Source organism: Phragmites australis, chromosome 6 (genome assembly GCF_958298935.1).
Source record: "Phragmites australis chromosome 6, lpPhrAust1.1, whole genome shotgun sequence".
In the NCBI taxonomy this organism is placed as follows: domain Eukaryota; kingdom Viridiplantae; phylum Streptophyta; class Magnoliopsida; order Poales; family Poaceae; genus Phragmites; species Phragmites australis.
In genome coordinates this window covers 35,861,093-35,883,321 of record NC_084926.1, presented here as the reverse complement: position 1 = coordinate 35,883,321, position 22,229 = coordinate 35,861,093, and the positions used below count along the sequence as shown (strand labels likewise).

At 43.6% G+C, this 22,229-nt stretch overlaps 2 protein-coding genes across 3 annotated transcripts; one reads left to right on the top strand and one right to left on the bottom strand.

The window, feature by feature from the left end:
• Positions 1–1,330: 1,330 nt before the first annotated feature.
• Positions 1,331–2,335, top strand: LOC133923173 (uncharacterized). Its single transcript, XM_062368605.1, has 2 exons — positions 1,331–1,621; positions 1,703–2,335. Exons 1-2 carry the CDS (start codon positions 1,331–1,333, stop codon positions 2,333–2,335), a joined length of 924 nt encoding a protein of 307 aa, XP_062224589.1.
• A 13,837-nt stretch (positions 2,336–16,172) lies between these two features.
• On the bottom strand, positions 16,173–21,528 carry LOC133922324 (uncharacterized). Of its 2 annotated transcripts, none has more exons than XM_062367610.1 (2): positions 21,376–21,528; positions 16,173–18,662 (listed from the first exon to the last, which is right to left on the bottom strand). In XM_062367610.1, the coding sequence occupies exon 2, from the start codon at positions 18,402–18,404 to the stop codon at positions 16,506–16,508; it is 1,899 nt and encodes a 632-aa protein (XP_062223594.1). In that variant the 5' UTR covers positions 18,405–18,662; positions 21,376–21,528; the 3' UTR covers positions 16,173–16,505. The 2 variants fall into 2 exon arrangements, with proteins under 2 accessions (XP_062223594.1, XP_062223595.1); XM_062367611.1 differs by lacking the exon at positions 21,376–21,528 and adding an exon at positions 19,681–19,752.
• Between the last annotated feature and the right edge of the window lie 701 nt (positions 21,529–22,229).

Genomic DNA, 22,229 nt, shown 5'->3' with positions numbered 1-22,229 from the left:
AGGTTAGTCTTTAGGCATACCGTACATGCCAACATTTTTTTATCATCATTTCTTTATGGTTATGGTCCATTCGCGTAGCGACGATAAACCCATATCCCATGTAATGTTTATCAGCGTATGTAACCTCCATGCCGAATATTATGATAATTGTGCTTCAAAACTACTATTGTTCAAAAATTTGATTTTGTATCCTCCCAACACAACTTCACTAAATTACTCACACAATTTTACAACAACTAAATAAATACATATTGACAAAATTACATCGAATCAATATTAGGAAAAAATGAATCACTCTGTGATGCCTTTTGGACAACTCTTTGAACAACAAACATTTTCGGCAGTTCAACAACAACGCGCATCATTGCCTCAACCTACATTAGCCTTTAGTTGCTATTTTCAAAAAAGTTTAACTTCTTTTATAGGATGCACATTGAGTTCTGGATGTGCCTCATTAAATACATGATATTATCCTAATTATTAATAAAATCTTTCATTAAATACATGATATTCTTGTAATTATTAATTAAAATCAATTAAAAGAGGTAACTGTGAGCCTGTTGGCTGTCTGCTACCACGACACCCTTATTGGTGTCTACCCGGATGCCTATTGGCATGCAGAATGCCTACTGGCCTTTGGTCAACATTTCGTGTGCCGGCAGGCCCCTGGGCCTAGTGCCACGTAGGTTGTCGGCGTACGGAATACCGACGGGTCCCTTGTCTGTATTCCGCGTGCCAATAGGTACATATTCTTGCAATTTTTTGAATTTAGCTATTATTTTTGCAATTTTCCAATAAAATAATATTATTAAAAAAATTCAAGAACCTTGTAGGGTGCTGTTGCAACTGCAAGCATGGGCTCCCTGGGTCCTAGCATGGCAAGCCTGCGTCCGCAGCAGGCCACGAGCAGCACCAGACCAGCAACTGCGGCTATGGCATTGGCGGGTGTTAGCCATATGATTTTTGGTACATATCCCTCTAATTGTGGTACGTATACTAACAATTGTAATTCCTCTAATTGCTCTCTTGAGCCCTATATAAATGGAATCCCATGCATTCCATTATTTGTTGCTTCCCCCAAATCTCTCTCTCTCTCTCTCTCTCTCTCTCTCTCTCTCTCTCTCTCTCTCTCTCTCTCGCTATACTTCTTTATGGTATCAGTTCAAGGTTCCTTCCTAGGCTTGCAACCCTAAGCCGCCACTGCTGGTTTCTCCACCATCGGCCTCCACCTTCCGCTGCAACGGGGTTCGAGTGCACCCTATCTTCTTCTTCCTCCGCTGCCCTTGGCTCCGGATCCTCCTCAAGCCTTGCATCCAGCTCCTCAAGCTTCATGGTGCCCTACTCCATCTCCGACGCCACGGGGCTCATCGGCTCTAGTCGCACGCCCATATCGGTCCTCCTCGATCTCAATGCCGGCAACTTCACCAAATGGAACATCTTCCTCTATGCCCTCCTCGGTTGCCATGGCCTTCTCCAACACATCGACAGGACTGCCGCCCAACCCATCGATCCCGTGTGGATCCAAGATGACTGCACCGTCCTCTCCACCATGTACAACTGCATGACTCTAGAAGTTCTCGATATCATCCTCGACAAGAACATGAGTGCTCATGCACTTTTGGTCACCGCTGAGGAACTCTTCCTCGACAACAAGGAGATCTGCTCCAGCGTCCTCTTCAATGAGTTTCACGTTATGCAATAGGGTGATCTCAACATCACAACCTACTACAAGGAGCAGAAATGGCTCGCCAACGCCCTACGTGATGCCGACTCTCCCATCAAGGATCTTCATCTCGTCCTCAACATTCTTTGTGGGCTCAATCCGCGGATGCCGCGGGCAGCCTCCTTCATCTCCATGTCGACACCACTGCCTTCATTCACCAAGACTTGGTCGATGCTCCTCACCGAGGAGATGCAGATCACGAACATAGCCAAGGCCACTGCCGCTACCACGCTTCTCTCAAGCGCCTCTCGGCAGCCTTCGTGCTCTGGCTCCTCGTGCCATGACACTAACTCGAACGCCACCAAACACAAGAGCAAAGGAAAGACGAAAGGCGGGAATGGATCGTCCAAGGGTGACATTGGTGGCCGATCGGGCTCAATGATGCCCAGTCCCAACGACCCTTGGATCTGCTTCAACCCCAGGACAAACACATGGGCCACTCTGGCTCCTGGCGATGCATGTATCCTTGGTGCCAGACCCCAACATGCGCTCACCACAATGGCCATGCCTCTGTACCAGTCAACGTCATCCTTAGCAGGCTCCATCCTAGCCTCTTGGGACAACACTTACCTCGTCGTCGCCATGAACAATCTCACCTTGAACAGTCGGTGAGTTGTCGACTCCGGAGCCTCCACGCATATGACATCAAATGACGGTATACTCTGGTCTCCTCATTCCTTATCCTCCCCCTTTTGTGTCATGGTCGGGAACGGAGACTCCATGCCCATCTCTCTTTCAGGACACTCCTCTATCTCTACCCCATCCAGACATTCATTTTCCTTGAACAATGTTCTTCATGTCCCGTTTATCATCCGCAATTTTTTTATCCATTTGCAAATTTACTCGTGATAATTCATGCTCCATTGAGTTTGATTCTCTCGGTTTTTCTATGAAGGACCTATTGACGAAGGCCATGATTTTTCGCTGCAATAGACGGGGTGATCTATACACCATATCATCCTCTTCGACCATAGCTTCCGCTTTTATTTCTTCGGTTGTCTCCGCTGAAGTTTGGCACCATTGCCTTGGCCATCTCGGTCGTGATGCTACTGCCACACTTCAGCAATCGTCGTCCATTCCCTCCAATAAAAATAGTCGTCACTTATGTCATGCTTGATAGTTGCGCAAACATGTTCATTTACCTTTTGTTTCCTCTACTTCCCTGTCTCACGTTGCTTTTGATTTAGTACACTGCGACTTATGGACATCTCCTGTCATGAGCACTTCGGGTTATCAATATTACCTAGTTATCGTGGATGATTTCTCGCATTTTTATTGGTGTTTTCCTCTTTGCACCAAGTCCTCAATTTTTGCCACTTTCGAGTCCTTTTTTGTGTATGTTCGTACTCAATTTGGGGTTCCTGTGCGCTCCATACAAACTGACAACGGCAAAGAATTTGTAAACTCCATGACAACTATGTTTTTTTATCACCTTGGTGTCGTCCTTCGCCTCTCATGTCCATATACATCTCCTCAAAACGGCAGAGCCAAGCATGCTATTCACAGCATTAATGACACTATGAGCACTCTGCTCTTTCAAGCTCACATGCCTCCTCCCTTTTGGGCTGAGGCCCTCACCGTCACCATTTATCTTCTCAATCGCTGCCCTTGTTGTTATCTAGGATTGGCAACACCATACTCCATGCTTCATGCCACCCCACTGTCCTATTACTCCCATCTACATGTCTTTGGGTGTCTTTGCTATCCAAACACGTGATGAGAGGATTATGCCTGATCTTCTGTTAGGTAATGGTAAGTCGATCGGTGGAGACTTGACGTTGACGATCCAAGGCTTCCGATCAGGACAGAATGCAACCCTTGCAATCGCTACACCACTGCTCCGTTGGTTATCAACCGCGCGCGGCACTATTGACCTTACCAAGAAGGCTAATTCCTGCAAGTGAATTGAGAACACAAGCAAGAACACAGAAGAACACAATTTGAAATTGTAAATATGATTAAGCTCACGAGTTGGGGTTTCCCAAACCGAACAACGGTGAAACTGTTCAATGACAGATTAATCTAAGAAAAACCCAAAAAATCTATGATGACGGCTGCTAGATATATGAAGAGGGGTGTGCTAGGGTTTTGGGTAACCAGGGGGCGTCCACAACTTGGGCTTAGACCCGAACACATTTACAAGGTCTGATATGGCCTAAAATTGTGACACAGCACATTGTTTTGATGACACAAAATAATTTACCATGAATCTGGAGCTGGGACCAGTACCAAAACAAATCTATCGTCCTTAGATTTCCAACGCATCAAAGAACACCTTATTTGGACTCCATATGAAGAAGTAATGGCCGTTTTAGTGTGACGCTGTCTGCTGAATCCAAACCGAGTTCCGACTCCGACTTGAAGTTGGCTTGAGCCTCGTCCGACTTGGCTGTTTCATAGGTGCTTCTCCCATATTCCTAGGCATAAAAAAATCACAAAAATTGAGTAGCATCCCATCCTTATAATTAGTAGTATGGACAGCGAGTAACGAATTCACCGCATGAGTTAAACGACGTGCACGAGCCTGTGTAATCGGTCCTTGTAATGGATAAATCACTGGAGGATCACTTGTAGCGCGTGTATCTAAATGAGTGATGTCCTCATCATACTCCTCCTCTTGAATTAGAGTCGTCCTTGACACAACCTCACCTTCCTGTCCAACATATGGTTTTAAATCTGAAATGTTAAATGTAGGACTAACCTCAAAATCTACAGGCAACTCAAGCTTATATGCATTATCATTAATCTTCTCAAGAACTTTAAAAGGACCATCAGCTCGAGGCATCAATTTAGATTTTCTCAACTCAGGAAATCAATCTTTACGCAAGTGTAACCAAACAAGATCACCAGGTTTAAAAGTTAAATATTTTCTACCCTAGCTACCATAAGCTCTATATTTCTCATTCATTTTTTTAATATTTTCTTTAGTTGTTTCATGCATCTTTAGAATAAATTCAGCACGTTGTGTAGCATCCAAATTCAGAGTTTCAGAAGGAGGTAAAGGTAGTAAATCAATAGGAGCACGGGGATTGAAACCATACACTACCTAAAACGGACTTACCTTGGTTGTGGAGTGGACGGATCTGTTATAAGCGAACTCAATATGAGGTAAACACTCTTCCCACATGTTCAAATTCTTCTTTAAAATAGCCCACAACATAGTAGATAATGTGCGATTAACAACCTCCGTTTGTCCATCAGTTTGGGGATGACATGTAGTAGAGAATAGCAGCTTCGTCCCCCAATTTATTCCATATTCTCCTCCAAAAATGACTCAAAAACTTCGCATCACGATCAGAGACAATAGTATTTGGCACTCCATGTAAGCGTATAATCTCCCTGAAAAATAAATCATCTATGTGTGTAGCATCATCACTCTTGTGACAAGGTATAAAATGTGTCATTTTAGAAAAATGATCCACCACTACAAATATACTATCCCTCCCCCTCTTTATCCTAGACAATCCTAAAACAAAGTCCATAGAAATATCCTCCCAAGGTACACTAGGAACAGGAAGAGGCATATAAAGACCATGTGGATTCAAGCGAGACTTAGCTTTATTGCAAGTAGTGCAGCGTGACACATAGCGCTCGACATCACGTCTCATCTTTGGCCAAAAGAAATGAGTGGTCAGCACATCTTCAGTTTTCTTCACTCCAAAATATCCCATCAAACCTCTTCCATGCGCCTCCTGTAAAAACAAAAGACGAATGGAGCTAGCTGGAATGCATAGCTTATTAGCGCGATAAAGAAGTCCATCATTCAGCACATACTTATTCCAAGTTCTCCCTTCTTTACAATTTCGAAAAGCATCTTTAAAGTCCAAATCAGTTGCATACAACCCTTTTATTGTTTCTAAACCAAAGATTTTGTGATCTAGTTGGGACAACATAGTGTAACATCTAGATAATGCATTCGCAATGACATTATCTTTACATTTCTTGTGTTTAATTATGTATGGAAAAGATTCCATGAACTCAACCCATTTAGCATGTTGTTTATTCAGTTTAGCTTGACTTCTAATATGCTTCAAAGATTCATGATCAGAATGAATAATAATCTCCTTAGGCCAAAGATAGTGTTGCCATGTTTCTAAAACTTGAACTAAAGCATACAACTCCTTATCATAAGTCGAATAATTCAGAGATAGCCCATTTAATTTCTCACTAAAGTAAGCAACGGGTTTACCTTATTGAAGTAACACTCCTCCAATTCTAATTACGCTAGCATCACATTCTAACTCAAAAGTCTTACCAAAGTCCGAAAGTTGGAGTAGAGGTGCATGTGTAAGCTTCTCTTTCAGCGTGTTAAAAACTTCTTGTGCTGGACCCCAATGGAATGGAACACCCTTTTTTGTCAACTCATTAAGGGGCGCAACAATGGTGCTGAAATCGCTTACAAAAAGCCGATAAAACCCTGCAAGACCATGAAACTTCTCACTTGTGTAATAGTCCCCGGGGTCGGCCAGTTCTTGATGGCTTCAATTTTTGATTCATCCACTTCAATTCCCTGTAGAGTAACAACATAGTCAAGAAAACCAACTCGATCGGTGCAAAAGGTGCACTTCTCAAGATTAGCAAAGAAACGTGCCTCTCGCAAAGCATCAAAAACAGCACGTAGATGATCAATATGTTGTGTATATGACTTGCTATAGATCAAGATGTCATCGAAATAAATCACCACAAATTTACCAATGAAAGCACATAGAACCTCATTCATCAATCTCATAAATGTTCTAGGTGCATTAGTTAAACCAAAAGACATCACTAACCACTCATATAAACCAAACTTTGTTTTAAAAGCAGTTTTCCATTCATCTCCCAATTTCATTCTTATTTGGTGGTAACCACTACGCAAGTCAATCTTTGTGAACACAATAGAACTACTTAACTCATCAAGCATGTCATCTAGCCAAGGGATAGGATGACGATATCTTATGGTAATATTATTAATGACTCTATAATCAACATACATGCGCCAACTACCGTCTTTTTTAGAACCAAAAGAATAGGAACATCACAAGGACTAAGGCTTTCTCGTATATACTCACGGTCCAAAAGGTCTTGGACTTGCTGCTGAATTTCCTTAGTCTCCTCCGGATTGGTCCTATATGCTGCACGATTTGGCAAAGTCGCTCCCGGGATCAAATCAATTTGGTGCTCGATTCCTCTCAAAGGTGGCAGCCCCAGGGGTATCTCGGTTGGAAACACATCCTTATACTCCTGAAAAAGGTTAGTGACAGCAGAAGGAAAAGAGGAAGGTATATCATCAAGTAAAAATAAAGCCTCTTTGCATACCAAAGCGTAGTAAGGAACATCATTGTTAACAATTTCAGCAAGGTCTGATTTTGTAACAAGCATAACACCACCTTTTAATTTAATGTCTGTGGAACTAGAAGAAGGTGTTGGTTGCTCTTTCTTTGGTGGAAAAACATGTTTAGCTACTTGCCGATTTTCAGATTGTAAATCTTGCTCTCTCTTCGCATTTTCATCTATCGCTTTATCACATTGCATAATCTCACTCGGTGTTAAAGGAAGCAGGGTTATTTTCTTTCCTTTGTGTATAAGTGTGTATTTATTACTTCTACCATGGTGTGCGGCATTAGTATCAAACTCCCAAGGACGGCCTAACAAAAGGGAACATGCTTGCATAGGCATGACATCACAATCTGCATAATCATGGTAGGAACCAATGAAAAAATGAACACGAACAATGTGTGTTACCTTCACCTTACCACTGTTGTTGAGCCATTAAATGTGATATGGACGAGGGTGTGCGCGAGTGGCCAAGCCAAGCTCCTTGACAAAATCTGAACTCACCAAGTTATTGCAACTCCCACCATCAATTATAACTCGAACACGGCAGTCATTGACAATGAGAAACATCTGAAACAAATTATGGCGTTGAAGCTGCTCCGCTTGCTCTATTTGAGCACTCAAAACCCGTTGTACAACAAATGTTCTATTTTTGTAGTCCTCAGTGGCAGCAGCACCTAAAATCTCATCACCATCGTTATCGGTCTCATGATCACCTGCAAGGTTAGCTTGAAGCACAAATTCATCCTCAACATCACTAGTACTGATGTACCCACCGTCATCGGTTGCAACGTAAGCGCGTTGACTGGGGCAATCCTTCATGACATGGCCCATGCCCTTGCAACGGCGGCACACAATACTCGCTGAACTACTCGTGGAGCCAGTTGAAGGAGTGGTCTTCGTCGCTGGTTGCTGCACAGAAATAGATTTGCTCACCTCGGTTGTATGTGGTGCTGGTGGTGATGGTGCTATTGTACGCGCCCTATTATCGGAGGGGGCAGCAGATCGTGCCGGAGCGAACGAGGCTGATTTAGCTTTGCCCGATTGCGATCTGGAGGAAAATGAACTCCCAATGTTCCGCGACTTTGGCTCATGTCCCTGCAATTCTTTCTCTGCCAACATAGCAAGATGGAACAACCTATCCATGGTATTATAATATCTATAATCAACCAAGTCCTGAATTTCATGTCTTAATCCCGGATAAAAATGAATTATTGTATCCTCATCATTTTCTTGTATACCACAGCGAAGGACATCAATGTGTAGTTCATTATAGTATTCATTAATAGATCGACTACCTTGATAGAAGCGCTGCAATTTCTTTTTTAAATCTCGTTTGTCCTCAGGGGGTATAAATCTACTACGCATGGCATGTTTTAATCTCTCACAAGTAGTAGGTTCTAATCCAGCATTTACCAACCCATTCCACCAAATAATTGCATAATTAGTGAACTCACTAGTGGCTTATCTAACTCTATATATGTCAGGAACCATGTGAGAATTAAACTTCTGCTCAACCGTCATTTCCCAATCTAAATAAGCATTAATATCGTATGAACCATCAAAAGAGGGTATCTTAAACTTGACCTTAGCGTAGTGATCATCATTACCTCGAACATTACCTCCCATGCAGTGGTTACGGTTGTTGTTATTGTTGTTCGACCGGCGCTGAAGTTGTGCCCACCAATCTTGTCCCACAAAAACACCAGCATCATCATCTTCATGTCCAGCATTGGGATCATCATTGTCAGAAGCATCTTCTTCCTGTGGATCCCGTAGCTCAATGTCGTTCACCCGTGTGACTAGATTAGCAATGCTTGCTCTCATATCGTTCATCCTTGTGACAATGTCGTTCAATGTTTGATTTTGTCTTGCCATCATGCCGTTCAACGCTTGATTCTGTTGCTGAATGAGGGTGTTAAGTTCTCCCTTAGAGACACAGTCCTTGAAATCCGTCGGATCATCTGCCATGGTTAGTAGAAAGTAAAGGACAAAACAAAATTATCCCTATCACTATTAGGCAGTGGAATCACACACACACACACAAGCATCTTACCACGCTCTTACAAGTGTTCTTACCAACGCAGCAGGTGGAACAATCGGCGATTGCTTCTTGATAACTTGTCGAGCGAGGGTATGATTGCAAGAGAGGACATGTTCTGATCAAGAGAAAGTGTAGCTTGACACGGAACAATATGGTAGCAAGGAGTAGCAAAATCGTAATTAGATTAGCAAAGCTGAATAAATGTCCAAAGTAGGTATCGTTGCTAGTTCCTAGCGTGTCCCTAGACCTAGCACAACAAGCTGAAAGAAAGGACCAAGCACAAAGAACATAGTGTGCTACCACAATCTGATTGCCTTTAATATTTCTGATTTTTACCATAATATTTTTTCTCTATTTTTTTTTGCACACTTTCTTTTTCAGATGTTGTATCACACACTTATAAAGGGTCTAAAAAGATAGGCACAAAATTTGGAAGCAAGCAAAGCCAAAAACAGATCACAAAGCGGTAGACAGCAGGATGTGAAAAACGGGTGCTGAAATTTCTGGGCTCTGAAAGAGGGTCTAAACAGTCGAACTTGGGGGTCAAACAGGGCAACAGGTCAAAGGCTAGTCACTTTTTTTCACGTCGGGCTCGAAATTAGCTTTCCCACGGAGTATAGAACGTCCAAATCCGAGTTCGTAGGAAAAAGTTACGCCTGATTTAGTGAACACTGCTCAAACTAGGATTTCTGCGCACTTATTTTCTTTTGTCGGTTTAGGGCAGAGCTTCCCTATCAACGGAACACATGACACGACTAAGTAACTCTGCTTAGCAATGTAAACACACCTAGGGCAAAGCTTCCCTGGGCTATGGATGATAACAGCAGCGGAAAATTAGGGTAAAGCTTTCCAACTCAATCGGTAAGTCCACGAAATTAGGGCAAGCAAGCAATCGGATCGCCAGATGAAAAAGGAGGGCCGCGGTGGCAGGGCGAGTGATACAAGACGGCTTGCGACCTATTTAGGGCTAGCGTGGCGAGAATTAACCCAAGGCGGTTCGTGAGGGCAAATTGAGTGATGTAGTGGCTCGACTTGTTGGTGGGGGTGGGGGTGGTGGGAGAGCGATGCGACAAATAGCACGGGCGTTGAACTAAGACCAAGAACACTACTCTAGACCAGCAACAAGACGCGACCACGATGGACACAAACTCAACAACGTGACACCAAAAACGAAACTGTAAGGCCCAAAGGGTTGTAGGACAGCGGACAAGGGAAATATTTTTGGCTTTTTGTAGACTCTAGGTGATGAAAACAGAACTAATCTAAGGGGAAAACGAAATTACCTAGCGGGCAATCTGAAAATCTGATACCAGTTGATGAGAGGATTAGGCCTGATCTTCCGTTAGGTAATGGTAGGTCGATCGGTGGAGACTCAACGTTGACGATCTAAGGCTTCCGATCAGGACAGAACGCAACCCTTGCAATCACTACACCACTGCTCTATTGGTTATCAACCGCGCGCGGCACGATTGACCTCACCAAGAAGGCTAATTCCTGCAAGCGAATCGAGAACACAAGCAAGAACACGAAAGAACACAATCTGAAATTGCAAATATGATTAAGCTCACGAGTTGGGGTTTCACAAACCGAACGACGGCGAAACTGTTCAATGATAGATTAATCTAAGCAAAACCCAAAAAATCTATGACGACGGCTGCTAGATATATGAAGAGGGGCGTGCTAGGGTTTTGGGCGACCAGGGGGGCGTCCATAACTTGGGCTTAGACCCGAACACATTTACAAGACCCGATATGGCACAAAATTGTGACACAGCACATTGTTTTGACGACAAAAAATAATCTACCGTGAATCTGGAGCTGGGACCAATAACAAAACAAAGCTATCGTCCTTAGCTTTCCAACGCATCAAAGAACACCTTATTTGGACTCCATATGAAAAAATTATGGTCATTTTAGTGTGGCGTTGTCTGCTGAATCCGAACCGAGTTCCGACTCCGACTTGAAGTTAGCTTGAGCCCCGTCCAACTCGGCTGTCCCATAGATGCTTCTCCCATATTCCTAAGCATTAAAAATTCACAAAAATTGAGTAGCATCCTATCATTATAATTAGTAGTATGGACAGCGAGTAACGAATTCACCTCATGAGTTAAACGACGTGCACGAGTCTGTGTAATCGGTCCTTGTAATGGATCAATCACCGGAGGATCAATTGTAGCGCGTGTATCTAAATGAGTGATGTCCTCGTCAACACATTGGAGCAAAGCCAGTCCGGGATATCTCCTGGCCCAAAGTGAACCAGGCCCGTCTTGTGGTCCGCGTGGAAGCTTGTTCAAAATTTGAAACTCCGTGGAATCCGGATCGATCGACGATGAGCCGTGGATCTCCGGAGGCAGCGAGGCACGTCGAACGAACGATTCTGGCAGGAAATCTCCAAGCGATCTTGGCGGTGAAATCCTTGGCTTTGGCAGAGGCTCTTTCCATGGTTTAAGCGGCACTGACGGTGATCGCCGTCGCGCCACAGAAGTAATTTCCTCCGCCACCGTCGCCACAAGATGCGCCGGATCACCCCCCGTAACCAGAGCAGTGACCATAGACGGAAGCACCGATGTGCAGAACCCCGCCTTCACCGAATCAGAAACCAACTGCAAAGCAGACGGTGAAACATTCTCATCTGGCCCAGAATCATCACCCCGAAGGCGGCCACGAAACATTGGAGTATCCGATCGGAAAATCCCAGCCTCCATCACCCTCTCTAGGTGCTCACACGCCTGAACACAACGTGCATCGTCCTCCTCCTTTCCAGCAGACGTGATTTCGCTAGAGACCCCCACACGATGCCGGCGCGCAGCCCGGATCGCTGGGAGCCATGAAAATCACCTCATCGCCCTATGCTAGTTACATTCCTAGGATGTGCCTGATCTCTTCCCATGGTGCGTGCATTAGTAGATAGGGAAGAATTGACTTGTCTCTTGTTGTGCCTTCTGTTTGTCTCTGTGCCAATCCGTATACATTTGCCAAGTTTCATCTTCCCCCAGGTGTACCATCTTGCTAGATGCCAACGCGATGATTCGATGTATTGCAAGTTGCTAACAGATGGATCAGTGAAGGTCTGACAAAAGCGACAAAGACTATTAGAGGATGATGACTAGTCACCTTATCAAATTCTTTGAATTGGATGCTTTTTCCAAATTTTCTCCCAATGCACCTCTCACAACTAGGTCAAAATCACGTAGTTACTGAGGAACTACTATGCCTGAGAACCAGCCCGTGAAAACCTCGAAACAATAAGGAAGCAAAACGAGGAAGAACAAAAAAAAAAAAAAAAAAAAATAGTCCACAGCCGGCTAACACATGGATTAACTAAATGCTTAAAGATTAGCCGAGACACTAATGCACTAAACACTTATGCGATAACCGAGACATGCAAAATGAAATGCTGTCAGCCTGCTACAGTAACTAGATGCATTGCTATGCTCTCAAAAGATGCCATGCAGCTACAGGATGCAACAACCATGTAAACCCCAGACAAGCACAGCACAACAATGATTAAAAAGCTATAAAGGGTTTGAGCCATGCAAACTAGTAATGATTACTTCATAACATGCAATGATTGATTACTGATGAGTTCACTGTGGCATGCAGAAGGCTAACAAATCAGCTGCTGCAACCGAAGAAGGAAAGCACACTGCCGCCGCTAAAAAAATCCTGCCGAGCTGCGACTTCCCAGCTGTCTGACCGTGGAGCTCCCAGTCTGACCATGCGCTGGAACCACGCTGAAACTGAAAGGAGATATCTGGGAGAATTGCAAGATAATTTTCATTGATGTTTAGGCGTGTATATATACACGTTGTACAGCTGATTTACAGGTTGTTAAGATCTAAAAGTATTAACAACAGAGCTATAAATGGAAGCTACAAATCAGACACAAATCAGGAGCAAAGATGGACAAGCCGGATCCTGAACTGGCCTCTGATCTCGTCCTCTGATCACGTCTGTTGTCGGACCGGGAATGTAGCTCGGCAGGGAGAGAAATATTCCAACACAAACGACTTCTAAATCCAATGAAATTTGGACCACATGAGCATCAAGACATGGTGAATCACTAGGAACAAGATCCGCCAAAAAAGATTAAGAAATCATCAAGAATTTCATAACTGTAGAAAACCTTAGAAAATGCATGAACTTGGGCGACTCGAAATCGGGTTGCTCATGATATGAGTTGATTCAAGATCAATCAAGATAGTTTCTCACACATCCTAGAACCTTGGAGGCTCGTGAAAATACACCCAAAATCGCAGCTCAAAGGAGAAACGAAAATCACCAAAATAGAGGGGAAAAACATTGGTTTTTCATCCAACACATAGAGTAGATATGTAATGGGGAGGAACACGAAATACTTCAACAAATCTCTTATCATTGATAGTAAAGTTGAATGCATACGTACCTTGCTAGATATCGCCCTCATCCTCCCTCTCTTGTAGAAAAACAAGAAAGATTAGCTCTAAATCTATCTCTCTTCCTCTCCCTTTCTCTCTAAGCACTCCCTAGCAAAATCCTAATGCTAGAATTAAAAAATAAAACCCTTAAGAGGCTCTCAACCAACCACCTTTCTATTCGTAGGCATTTTGACATCCCAAAATGCGCTCCACTCATAACACTCTCGACTACCACTAGGGGCAAAATCGTCAACCCCATCCATCCAAGAGATCCGGTGCCTTCATGACTTGTGGCATGTTTGTTTGGGCTTTTGTGTCAGAAGCCCAAACAAACAAGATTGCTGAAAAGTGATTTTTGGAGAAGCCAAAAGCTTATTTTTGAGGAAGTAAACTAGAAGCTGAGAAGCTGTTTGAAATGAGCTTTTCTGGCTTTTGGTATACTAAGAAGTTAAAAATTTATTGTAAAAACTAACGACTAAAATCCAAAAGCAGTTTTTCAGAAAAGACAAAAATAGTTTTTCAGCTAAAAGCCAAAAGCAGAAGTCCAAACAAAAAGACTCTTAACTACATCTCGATGCATGCTTCATGATGGTACCACGTGCACCTCCATCCGTGCCACAGTTTTAAAACAAAACCGAAAAGGCAAAAGTAGTTTTTCAGCTAGAAGCCAAAAACATAAGTCCAAACAAAAAGGCTCTTAACTTCATCTCAATGCATGCTTCATGATGGTGCCACATGCACCTCCATTCGTGCCACGATTTTAAAACCAAACCGTGAAACCGTATTACACGCTTTCCAAAGCGTGACTTTCAACCGTTTGCTTACATCATAAGCAAGTCTTCCGATATCGACGTGTGTCACCTCGTCCCGCGATCCTAACCACCAGCAAGTCTCTTTCGCTCCTGGGTCGCCTTGTCAGTTGCACCGACATCCTACTCGCTTTAACTTAATACGCCATCTTATCAACCTTCATGTGCTTCTTGACCTCTCCACATGTATGGTGTGGATCACCTATGACTTCACATGGCATCCTCGATCTTCCGACCTTAAGCCTCTTGCTTTGTCGTGATCCTCTAGCCATTGATCATCATATTAACTCTATTGACTTACACATCACGAGATAAGAAACACCTTCACCAACTCTGGTTAGTCTCAAAATATTAACATGCATTGTTAAACATAGACATGCTTTATACAATCCCAAAAACTCGCAATTTAACTCAACCATCAATTACTCATCACACATCATAAACCATGGCATATCTCAATATGGTTCTTCAATCAGCCGATGCACTCAAAATTGACATTCAGACATTCAGTTCGTTGAGTTGAGAACGCTCTCGGGATCACTCCCGGTTACCAGAAAGCGCCAGAGGCTGGACAGCGTTTTTTGGTCAGTCAAATTCGACCTGAATTCGTGTGTCATGGTAAGCCTCGTTGGGAATGCATGAATTCTTTGTTTTCCCCCTTCTGCAGGATTGAGTTGTTGCGAGTGAAATCGCCCACTATTTTTGCTCAGAAGAACGCATGCCATGAGAACCTGTTCCTTCTGATACTAAATGTAAGCCCTTTTTGCCACTGCTTCAAACAAAAGTTCATGGACCATTTGGAGAAATTATTCCCTTCTATCTTCCTATTATACCATTGCCTTAATATTAGTCAAATTGACAAAAAAAAATCATTTTTTAATCACATCTCCTCATTTCATGGCTTATGGCATCAATAAATACGATTCAGTGTAGTGTTAGTGATTGAGGCGTAATCAACTACCTTGATTCGTCAAACAAAACTTGTGTTTGTTTCAACAAGTGGAGCGAGGAGATGCTGACACATGGAAACCTCCACAATTCAGGCCAAACTTCTCAAATTGTCCACATTATTTTGCCTAAGATTTGCTTATCTTCGATCGGTATTTTTAAGGGTCAGAAGGCAAACCAATAAGTTGTTTCAATGGCAGATATGCCCATTTTTGTCTCCATGAATCAGTCAGGCTGTTTATGTGCTGCTGGACACCTGATCGCTGATAGCTCCACGGTGGGGTACGAGCGAGGAAGACGGTACAAATGCACCAGACGGTTTGTGTGGCGAGATGACGTGCCAGTGCGGTCGCATTCACCAAATTGAAACAAGATGCGTGCTCACGTTCCATGTTTCGTTTCCCATCTTGTTATCACGACGATCAGGTGTGTTCAGCAGCAGGAGTGCATGATTGCCAGCCCAGTTATTTGCACGCATTATTTGGAAGAGACAACTGAAAACATGCCGATCACAATTACATCGCTGTTTCTGTATGCAAGCAGAGGTGTGCATCTGAAACTGTCATGATTCATAGTTGAATCTTGATGTAACCTGAATGGAATGTCCAGGTCTTAGAAACATGCTACTCTGAATAACCAGGAAAGGAAGCATCTTAGAATAAGCCCCAAACCGATTGTCTGACAAGCATGAACTTCAAAATCTGTCTTAGAAAAACAAGCATGCAAAATCATTATACAAGCTCCAAACCAATTGTCCAACAAGCACAAACAGGAGATGCAGAGAAATAAACTGCCATGTATCATAGGGGTATATCATTAAAAGTTACTTATTTTAAGATAGAGAAAACAGAATGGAAACATGACATATATTGCATACAGTAGCAGCAGCAACATCAATATTCCAAACAGTGCTCCAAAGATGAATTAACAGGGACCTGCCACAACACTAATCTTGTGTATTCATAAATGCAGAGCACAGCAGACCTTCAATAGAGTACCTAGAATTCACACTTTAGTATCTATTATGCAACCTTCCCCTTTTTTATTTATATCACAAGGGGTTCCAGCCTTTTAGGTTGCTATTACAGACCACACACGAAATTACTATTACAGACCACACACGACAGCTATAACACAGCTGTTCTGATCAATCATGACACACAGTTCACACAATCACACCATTGATTTCACACCAGACGACACGGGAGATACTTGCCAGATGAAACGAAGGAGCATTCCGAAATGGAGGGTGGGCAGTGAATTCAGGCATTACAGCCAGTTGCTGCGTGCTGAAGTACTAAGCTCCATGTAATTGGAAGATTTCCAGTTGCGAGGGCCAGACGTACTAGCTTCAGCGTTATTGGTGGGCTTCTTTCCAAGGCTCATACCATCAGCAAACATTGACAGGATGTTACCACCGTGCACCCGACCCTCAGGCGCTGGGGCTGGCAAGGGACGAGGAGCCTCTGCAGGATGCATGAAAATGCCGCGCCTGCTTGTTTCCATGCTTGAAGGATGATCTCCCTGAGTAAGGGCATCACTGATAATACTGAAAGCACTAAATGATCGACCCCCATGCACACTGTTGTCATCCACCAGAGGGTTGTGGTGAACACAGAGGCCCTTTTTGCCTCTTGCAAGGCGGTCGCAAGGAGGGCCATCACATCCAAGGTCTGATCCTGGATGCCCCCACAAGCAGCGTTTGCCTCCACCATGTGCCTTGCAGAAATCAGTGCTTCCCTGCGCGCTTTTTCCACAGCCAGCAGACTGGCATCGCTTGCCTCCACCATGACCAACACAACGGTCGGTACGGCCTCTTGCGCTCTTCTTGCATCCTTCAACCACACACCTCTTCCCACCTCCATGTGCAACACAAAATTGGGTCCCACCATGCACACTCTTTTTGCAATCTTCAGCCGCACAACGTTTGCCTCCTCCGTGGCCCTTGCAGAATGCTGTGCTTCCCTCTGCACCCTTGGTACAATCAGGGTGTGTGCACCTCTTGCCACCACCGTGAGCTTTGCAGAAATTAGTGCTGCCCTGAGCTCCCTTGCCGCAACCAACATGCTGACAGCGGCGCCCGCCTCCATGAGCAATGCACAAGCCTGACCGCCCTTCTGCACTCTTTGTGCAGTTTGGCTCTTGACACCTCTTCCCACCACCATGCTTGATGCAGCGGCCAGACCTGCCTCGTGCTGCTCTTTTGCATCCTCCATGGCTGCAACGCCGGCCACCGCCATGGGCTATGCAGAAATCTGTGCGGCCTTCGGCGCTCTTGGTACATCCAAGGTATTCGCAGCGCCTCCCCCCTCCATGAGCTTTACAGAAGATGGTCTTGCCCTCAGCTCCTTTGTCACAGCCTTCCTTTTGGCACCTTCTACCTCCACCATGTGCAATGCACCGCCCTGAGGAACCTCTCGCTCCTTTGACACATCCTGGGTGTGAACAATTTTTTGTGCTACTGTTGCGCTGCTGTGGACGGACAAACCCAGAAGTACTGGCTGCTGGACTTTTCGGCAGTTGGAGCACTGTTGGAGCTGGAGCTGGACCTTGAACCTGATTAGAGCTAACTGGGGGCACTTGGTTCAGAGAAAACCCAACCAATTTGTCAGCCTGATTAAGAAAAGAAAGAACCATGCCTCCAGATGGCCGGCGAGCAGATGTAGATCCTTCATCGACTGTTGGCACTAAAGCCATAATTTGTGGTGGCACAAATATGCCCTGCTGTGCGGTGGTTCTAATTAGGTCTGCATCAGTGACAACAGATTGAGATGGTGCCAAAGATAACTTAAGATCCAACCCAGGCTTTTCGAAAGTCCTCCTTGAATCACAAGCCTGTTTATGCAGCTTGGAAGTACCTTCATTGCCAAGAGATAGCTTAAAATTTATGTCATAATCCATACATGACCCATCATCGCTTCCCTTAGCAGAAGAAACAGTGTAGCCTGTAGCCATGCTCTGCTTGCTGCTATCCGAGCTTGATGAGTCGCCCAGACCTAGAGACAGTTCAGTGCACTTTCTCTTGTACCCTCTAGGAGCTAGCACATCAAGTTGGCTAGAACCAGCTGTTGCATGGCTGGCTGCTGGAATTGCAGTGCACTGATTACCAAAGCCATTTGGATTCGAGAAATTTATAGTGAATGCTGAGCACCCACGCCTGGGTTCCATTGCTCCTTGACTCCACCAATCTTTAAGCTGGCCTCACTTCTGGGTTTAATAATTGTCAACAAAACTACTAAGTTAGAAAATCAAGGGTAGTTAGCAGCCTTTATTATCTTTGCAACCTCCACTAACAAACCCTGAAGTATCTCTACGATCCATTTTCCAGTGCTTATGTGAAGTGATGCAATTTAATCACGAACTGATGACAATGCTAGACCTGTCAATATCCAACCAGGGTATTCATCCAACCAAGTAACAAAAATTCTGCAAGCAGTGAAAAGAACACAGATGAGATCAGTGCTCATGAGTTAAAATAATGCAAAAAGACAAAATCCACACAAAATAAATTAGGGATGCACAATACAGCTGAAGAGAAATAGGCTATTGTAGTTTTTGAGGGAAAGCTATATCGTAATACTGTATCCAGAATGTATTGTTGACTCTTCATATATGCCACTGACATGGATAAAATAGAGTCAGCCTCTTATATAAGAAAGCACAATCTTACTGCTTAGCCTGAATCAAGATAGAGGAATTCTAATTGTGTCCAGAAAAAGCAAGAAAGGAGACAACCACCAGAGTTTGGTAACATACGAGACAACTCAACGACAAAATAATGGTGCAGTAACAGAATAGCATAATAGAAACTAAGAAAAAAGTAATCAGGTAGCTCAGTTTGGGTGGAACTCTATTAACTTTATTCGATATGTGTTGGCAAGAGCTCCTTTAGTACTATAATAAGATACCATAGAAGGGACATCTTGTCATTTTCATCCGAAATCATTCAAAAATGCTCTAATATGTAAACTACTGTCTCTTTTAAATACTTCTTACTCAAGTATGTTTCAATTTGTATGTCATAGGTGTGGCCAGCCATGAGGCAGGAACAGAAGTACTTGCGTGGTACCAGAAGCAGTATCCAGGTATCCAGAATAGGGTTTAGTATGATTACTTTTGTTGGTAGATATTTCCTACTGGTTTGTTTGTATCTACTATTGGACTACCGGTTGTGTTGTTTCACCTCTATATAAGGTACAGTTGCTGTCTTTCAACAAGTGAGAATGGATCGATTCCATATGAGGGCATAAGGATTAAGTCACTACTAGTTTGAGCTTTCACTAAAATAACAGAATCTATGTGGCCAGGGGCTATGCAACGAGAATACCAAAATGAAACCTCCAAGATCAATAACCAGCCTACATGTGCAACATATGCTAAGGCATGGACTAAGGTTCTCTTAATAAAAAGACTCAAGGGAAGAATTTGAAGCTTATGCCCGCACCAGTAAGAATCAAAGAGCAAGCAGGCCACAAGTAATTGAAGTTAATAGCCCTAATGCTCAGCAATGGTGCTTTGCAAAATAAAAAGTAGAACTAAAATTAACCCAAGAAACAAAAAGACAAAAAGTTAGCAAATAAACATACCTAGACCCTAGTAACTACAAAACTATATTGTATTTTTTTACTTTCATAAGGTCAAACTGCTAAGATAGTTGAATAAGTCAACTATGGAAATAAGCACACTATCCATGTAGTAAAAAAAAATTCATAGCTCAAACAAAATGGAGTGAACCTTAAAAGATGAAAGCAACAGAATTTTATTCCCCAACACATACATAAATGTGTGCTTGGAAAATTGCATCATGAGCATGCCAGAGTTTGCAACTTTATATCAGGAACAAGAATATTAACATGTCCCAATCACTGTCAAAAAGAAAGAACCAGCATATATCTGCTAGGGTTGATAGGACTGCATTATTTTTCTAGATAGGAACCATACTAACATAGAGTGATAATATTCTACATTCTTCTCAGACCAACAGAAAAATGAATTTGATTTTAATCTATCAGATAACATTATCAAGAGGGAATCTTACATGGTGAATTACTAAAAGATGCCCTCGTACACCTTTCATAAGCAACAACCTTAACAAAGAGAGAATCTTCTAGCATATTAAAGTTACGAGAGGCCAATACGAATAGTCAAAGTAATCAGTCTTTTAGACCATTGAACTTGTAAAGAAAACCAACACTTAAAAGGCAAATGGATTAGAAAAGAAAGGAAAACATGACCAAATGTAAGTATGAAATATTAGTTACGCTTCCGGTGCATTCTCGTAGCTGTGGAAAATGTATAAGTGTTACATTAGAACTAGAGCTAAGATCGATGAACCTAGGGGACCTTAGACTAACATTCAAAGTCATTACAGTCGTATTTCTCAAGCACAATATTGCAGAGCTCTTCTCGGCCTTCTCCATACAGAATAATTAAATGCTCGATGCGAATCCAGAATTCAGAAATAGACTCTACTCCAAGGCAATGAAAGAATATGAATTGACTGCAATAACAAATCGAATAACTAGTCCAGCTTTTCCATGCATAAATAAAACCCCGAGATCAGAGAGAAGCATCGACAAGTAATTCAGGCTCCTCTCTCTCACCTAGGCCTAGACACCCCTCAAAGATCCGACTCTGAGGCACCTAGCAACAACGAGTCCCCAGGTGGAAGAGCAGCATAAAGGCAGGCTCAACGCATCTTCGCCGCCAACTATCGTTCAATTTCTTCCACGCGTCTCGACAGCAAGAACACTGACTGATCTAACGAACCTAACATCGCAAGTTCTCCAAGGGCAAGCGCACTACAAGAGAGTAATAAGCTAGAACGAACAGCAAGCAGAACGCAAGAACGCCATACCAACCTTCCACCTTGTACCTCTCCAGACCACTACGCCGGAGTCGGGAAGGATCAACTTGCAGCCCACCACGGGCTTAAATACCGGAATCGCAACACCACGACAAGGAAGCAACCGCAAACAAAAAATAAACAGAGGAAAGCAATCGCGGGGGGAACAACAAGAAATCTAAGCGCAAACTTCGCTCCGGGAAGAAAAGAAAACGAAATCGCCCCTGGAAGAACCGCCCGTAAGAAACGACGCCGGGAGGCGGCGCGCCCCGAGGGAGGGGAGGAAGGAGATACCTATGCGGCGAGGCGGAGGCGGAGGCGGAGGCGGCGGCGGGGGTCGCGGCGTTGTCGTCCACGCCTTGGGGACACACGAAGGAGGGGGAAAGCGAGAGGCGGTGATGCGATGCGATGCAGGGACGGGGAGAAATGGAGCAGAGAGAGAGAAAGAGGCCTCGGGGTCGGGGTAATTACTAATTAGAACATTCATTGGGGGGCTTAACGGAAAAGCTGCTTCTGGGGGGGGGGGGGCGCGTGATGCCATGTTTGTTTGGGTTTTATCGGAAACGGACCCTGCAAGAAATTATAATTTCACACCAGTCCACACTTTAAAGGAGTTTTTCCTTAAAAACATTCTGGACATCGAAGGAACGTAGAAGCAGAGAGACCAGTTACATGGTTTCGGTAAAGAATCCTTGGGCGTGTTTGGTTATCTGTACGGGGTTTTGTAGAATTGTATTGTATATCTTGGATGAGGGAAGCAGGTTGAGTGATTTGTATTTTGAAAAAAAAGTGTATTTGGTTGGCTACAGCTGTGGATGCAAGCTGAGCTGAGATTCTGTTTGGTTGGCTGTATGAGCGGGTGCAAAGTGCTGAGATTGTGATTGGTTGCCCGCATGAGTGAAGTATAGTGACCTTACACCTGAGGAGCGGTGTGCTTACCCCCCTGAGGTTGAGTTTGCTCGTGTTGGATTTGACTAAGTCCTAAAGCTGTTGTGTGTATGTTGTGTAGTTTGTGTAGGTCAAATTTGAATGTGGCTTAAATTTTTAGAAATTTTGAAGTGTTGTTCAGTAATGTACTTGAATGAGGTAAGTTTGGATGAAGTGTTATAGGTTGATGAGCATATTTTGTTGTATTATCTCTCGTAGAC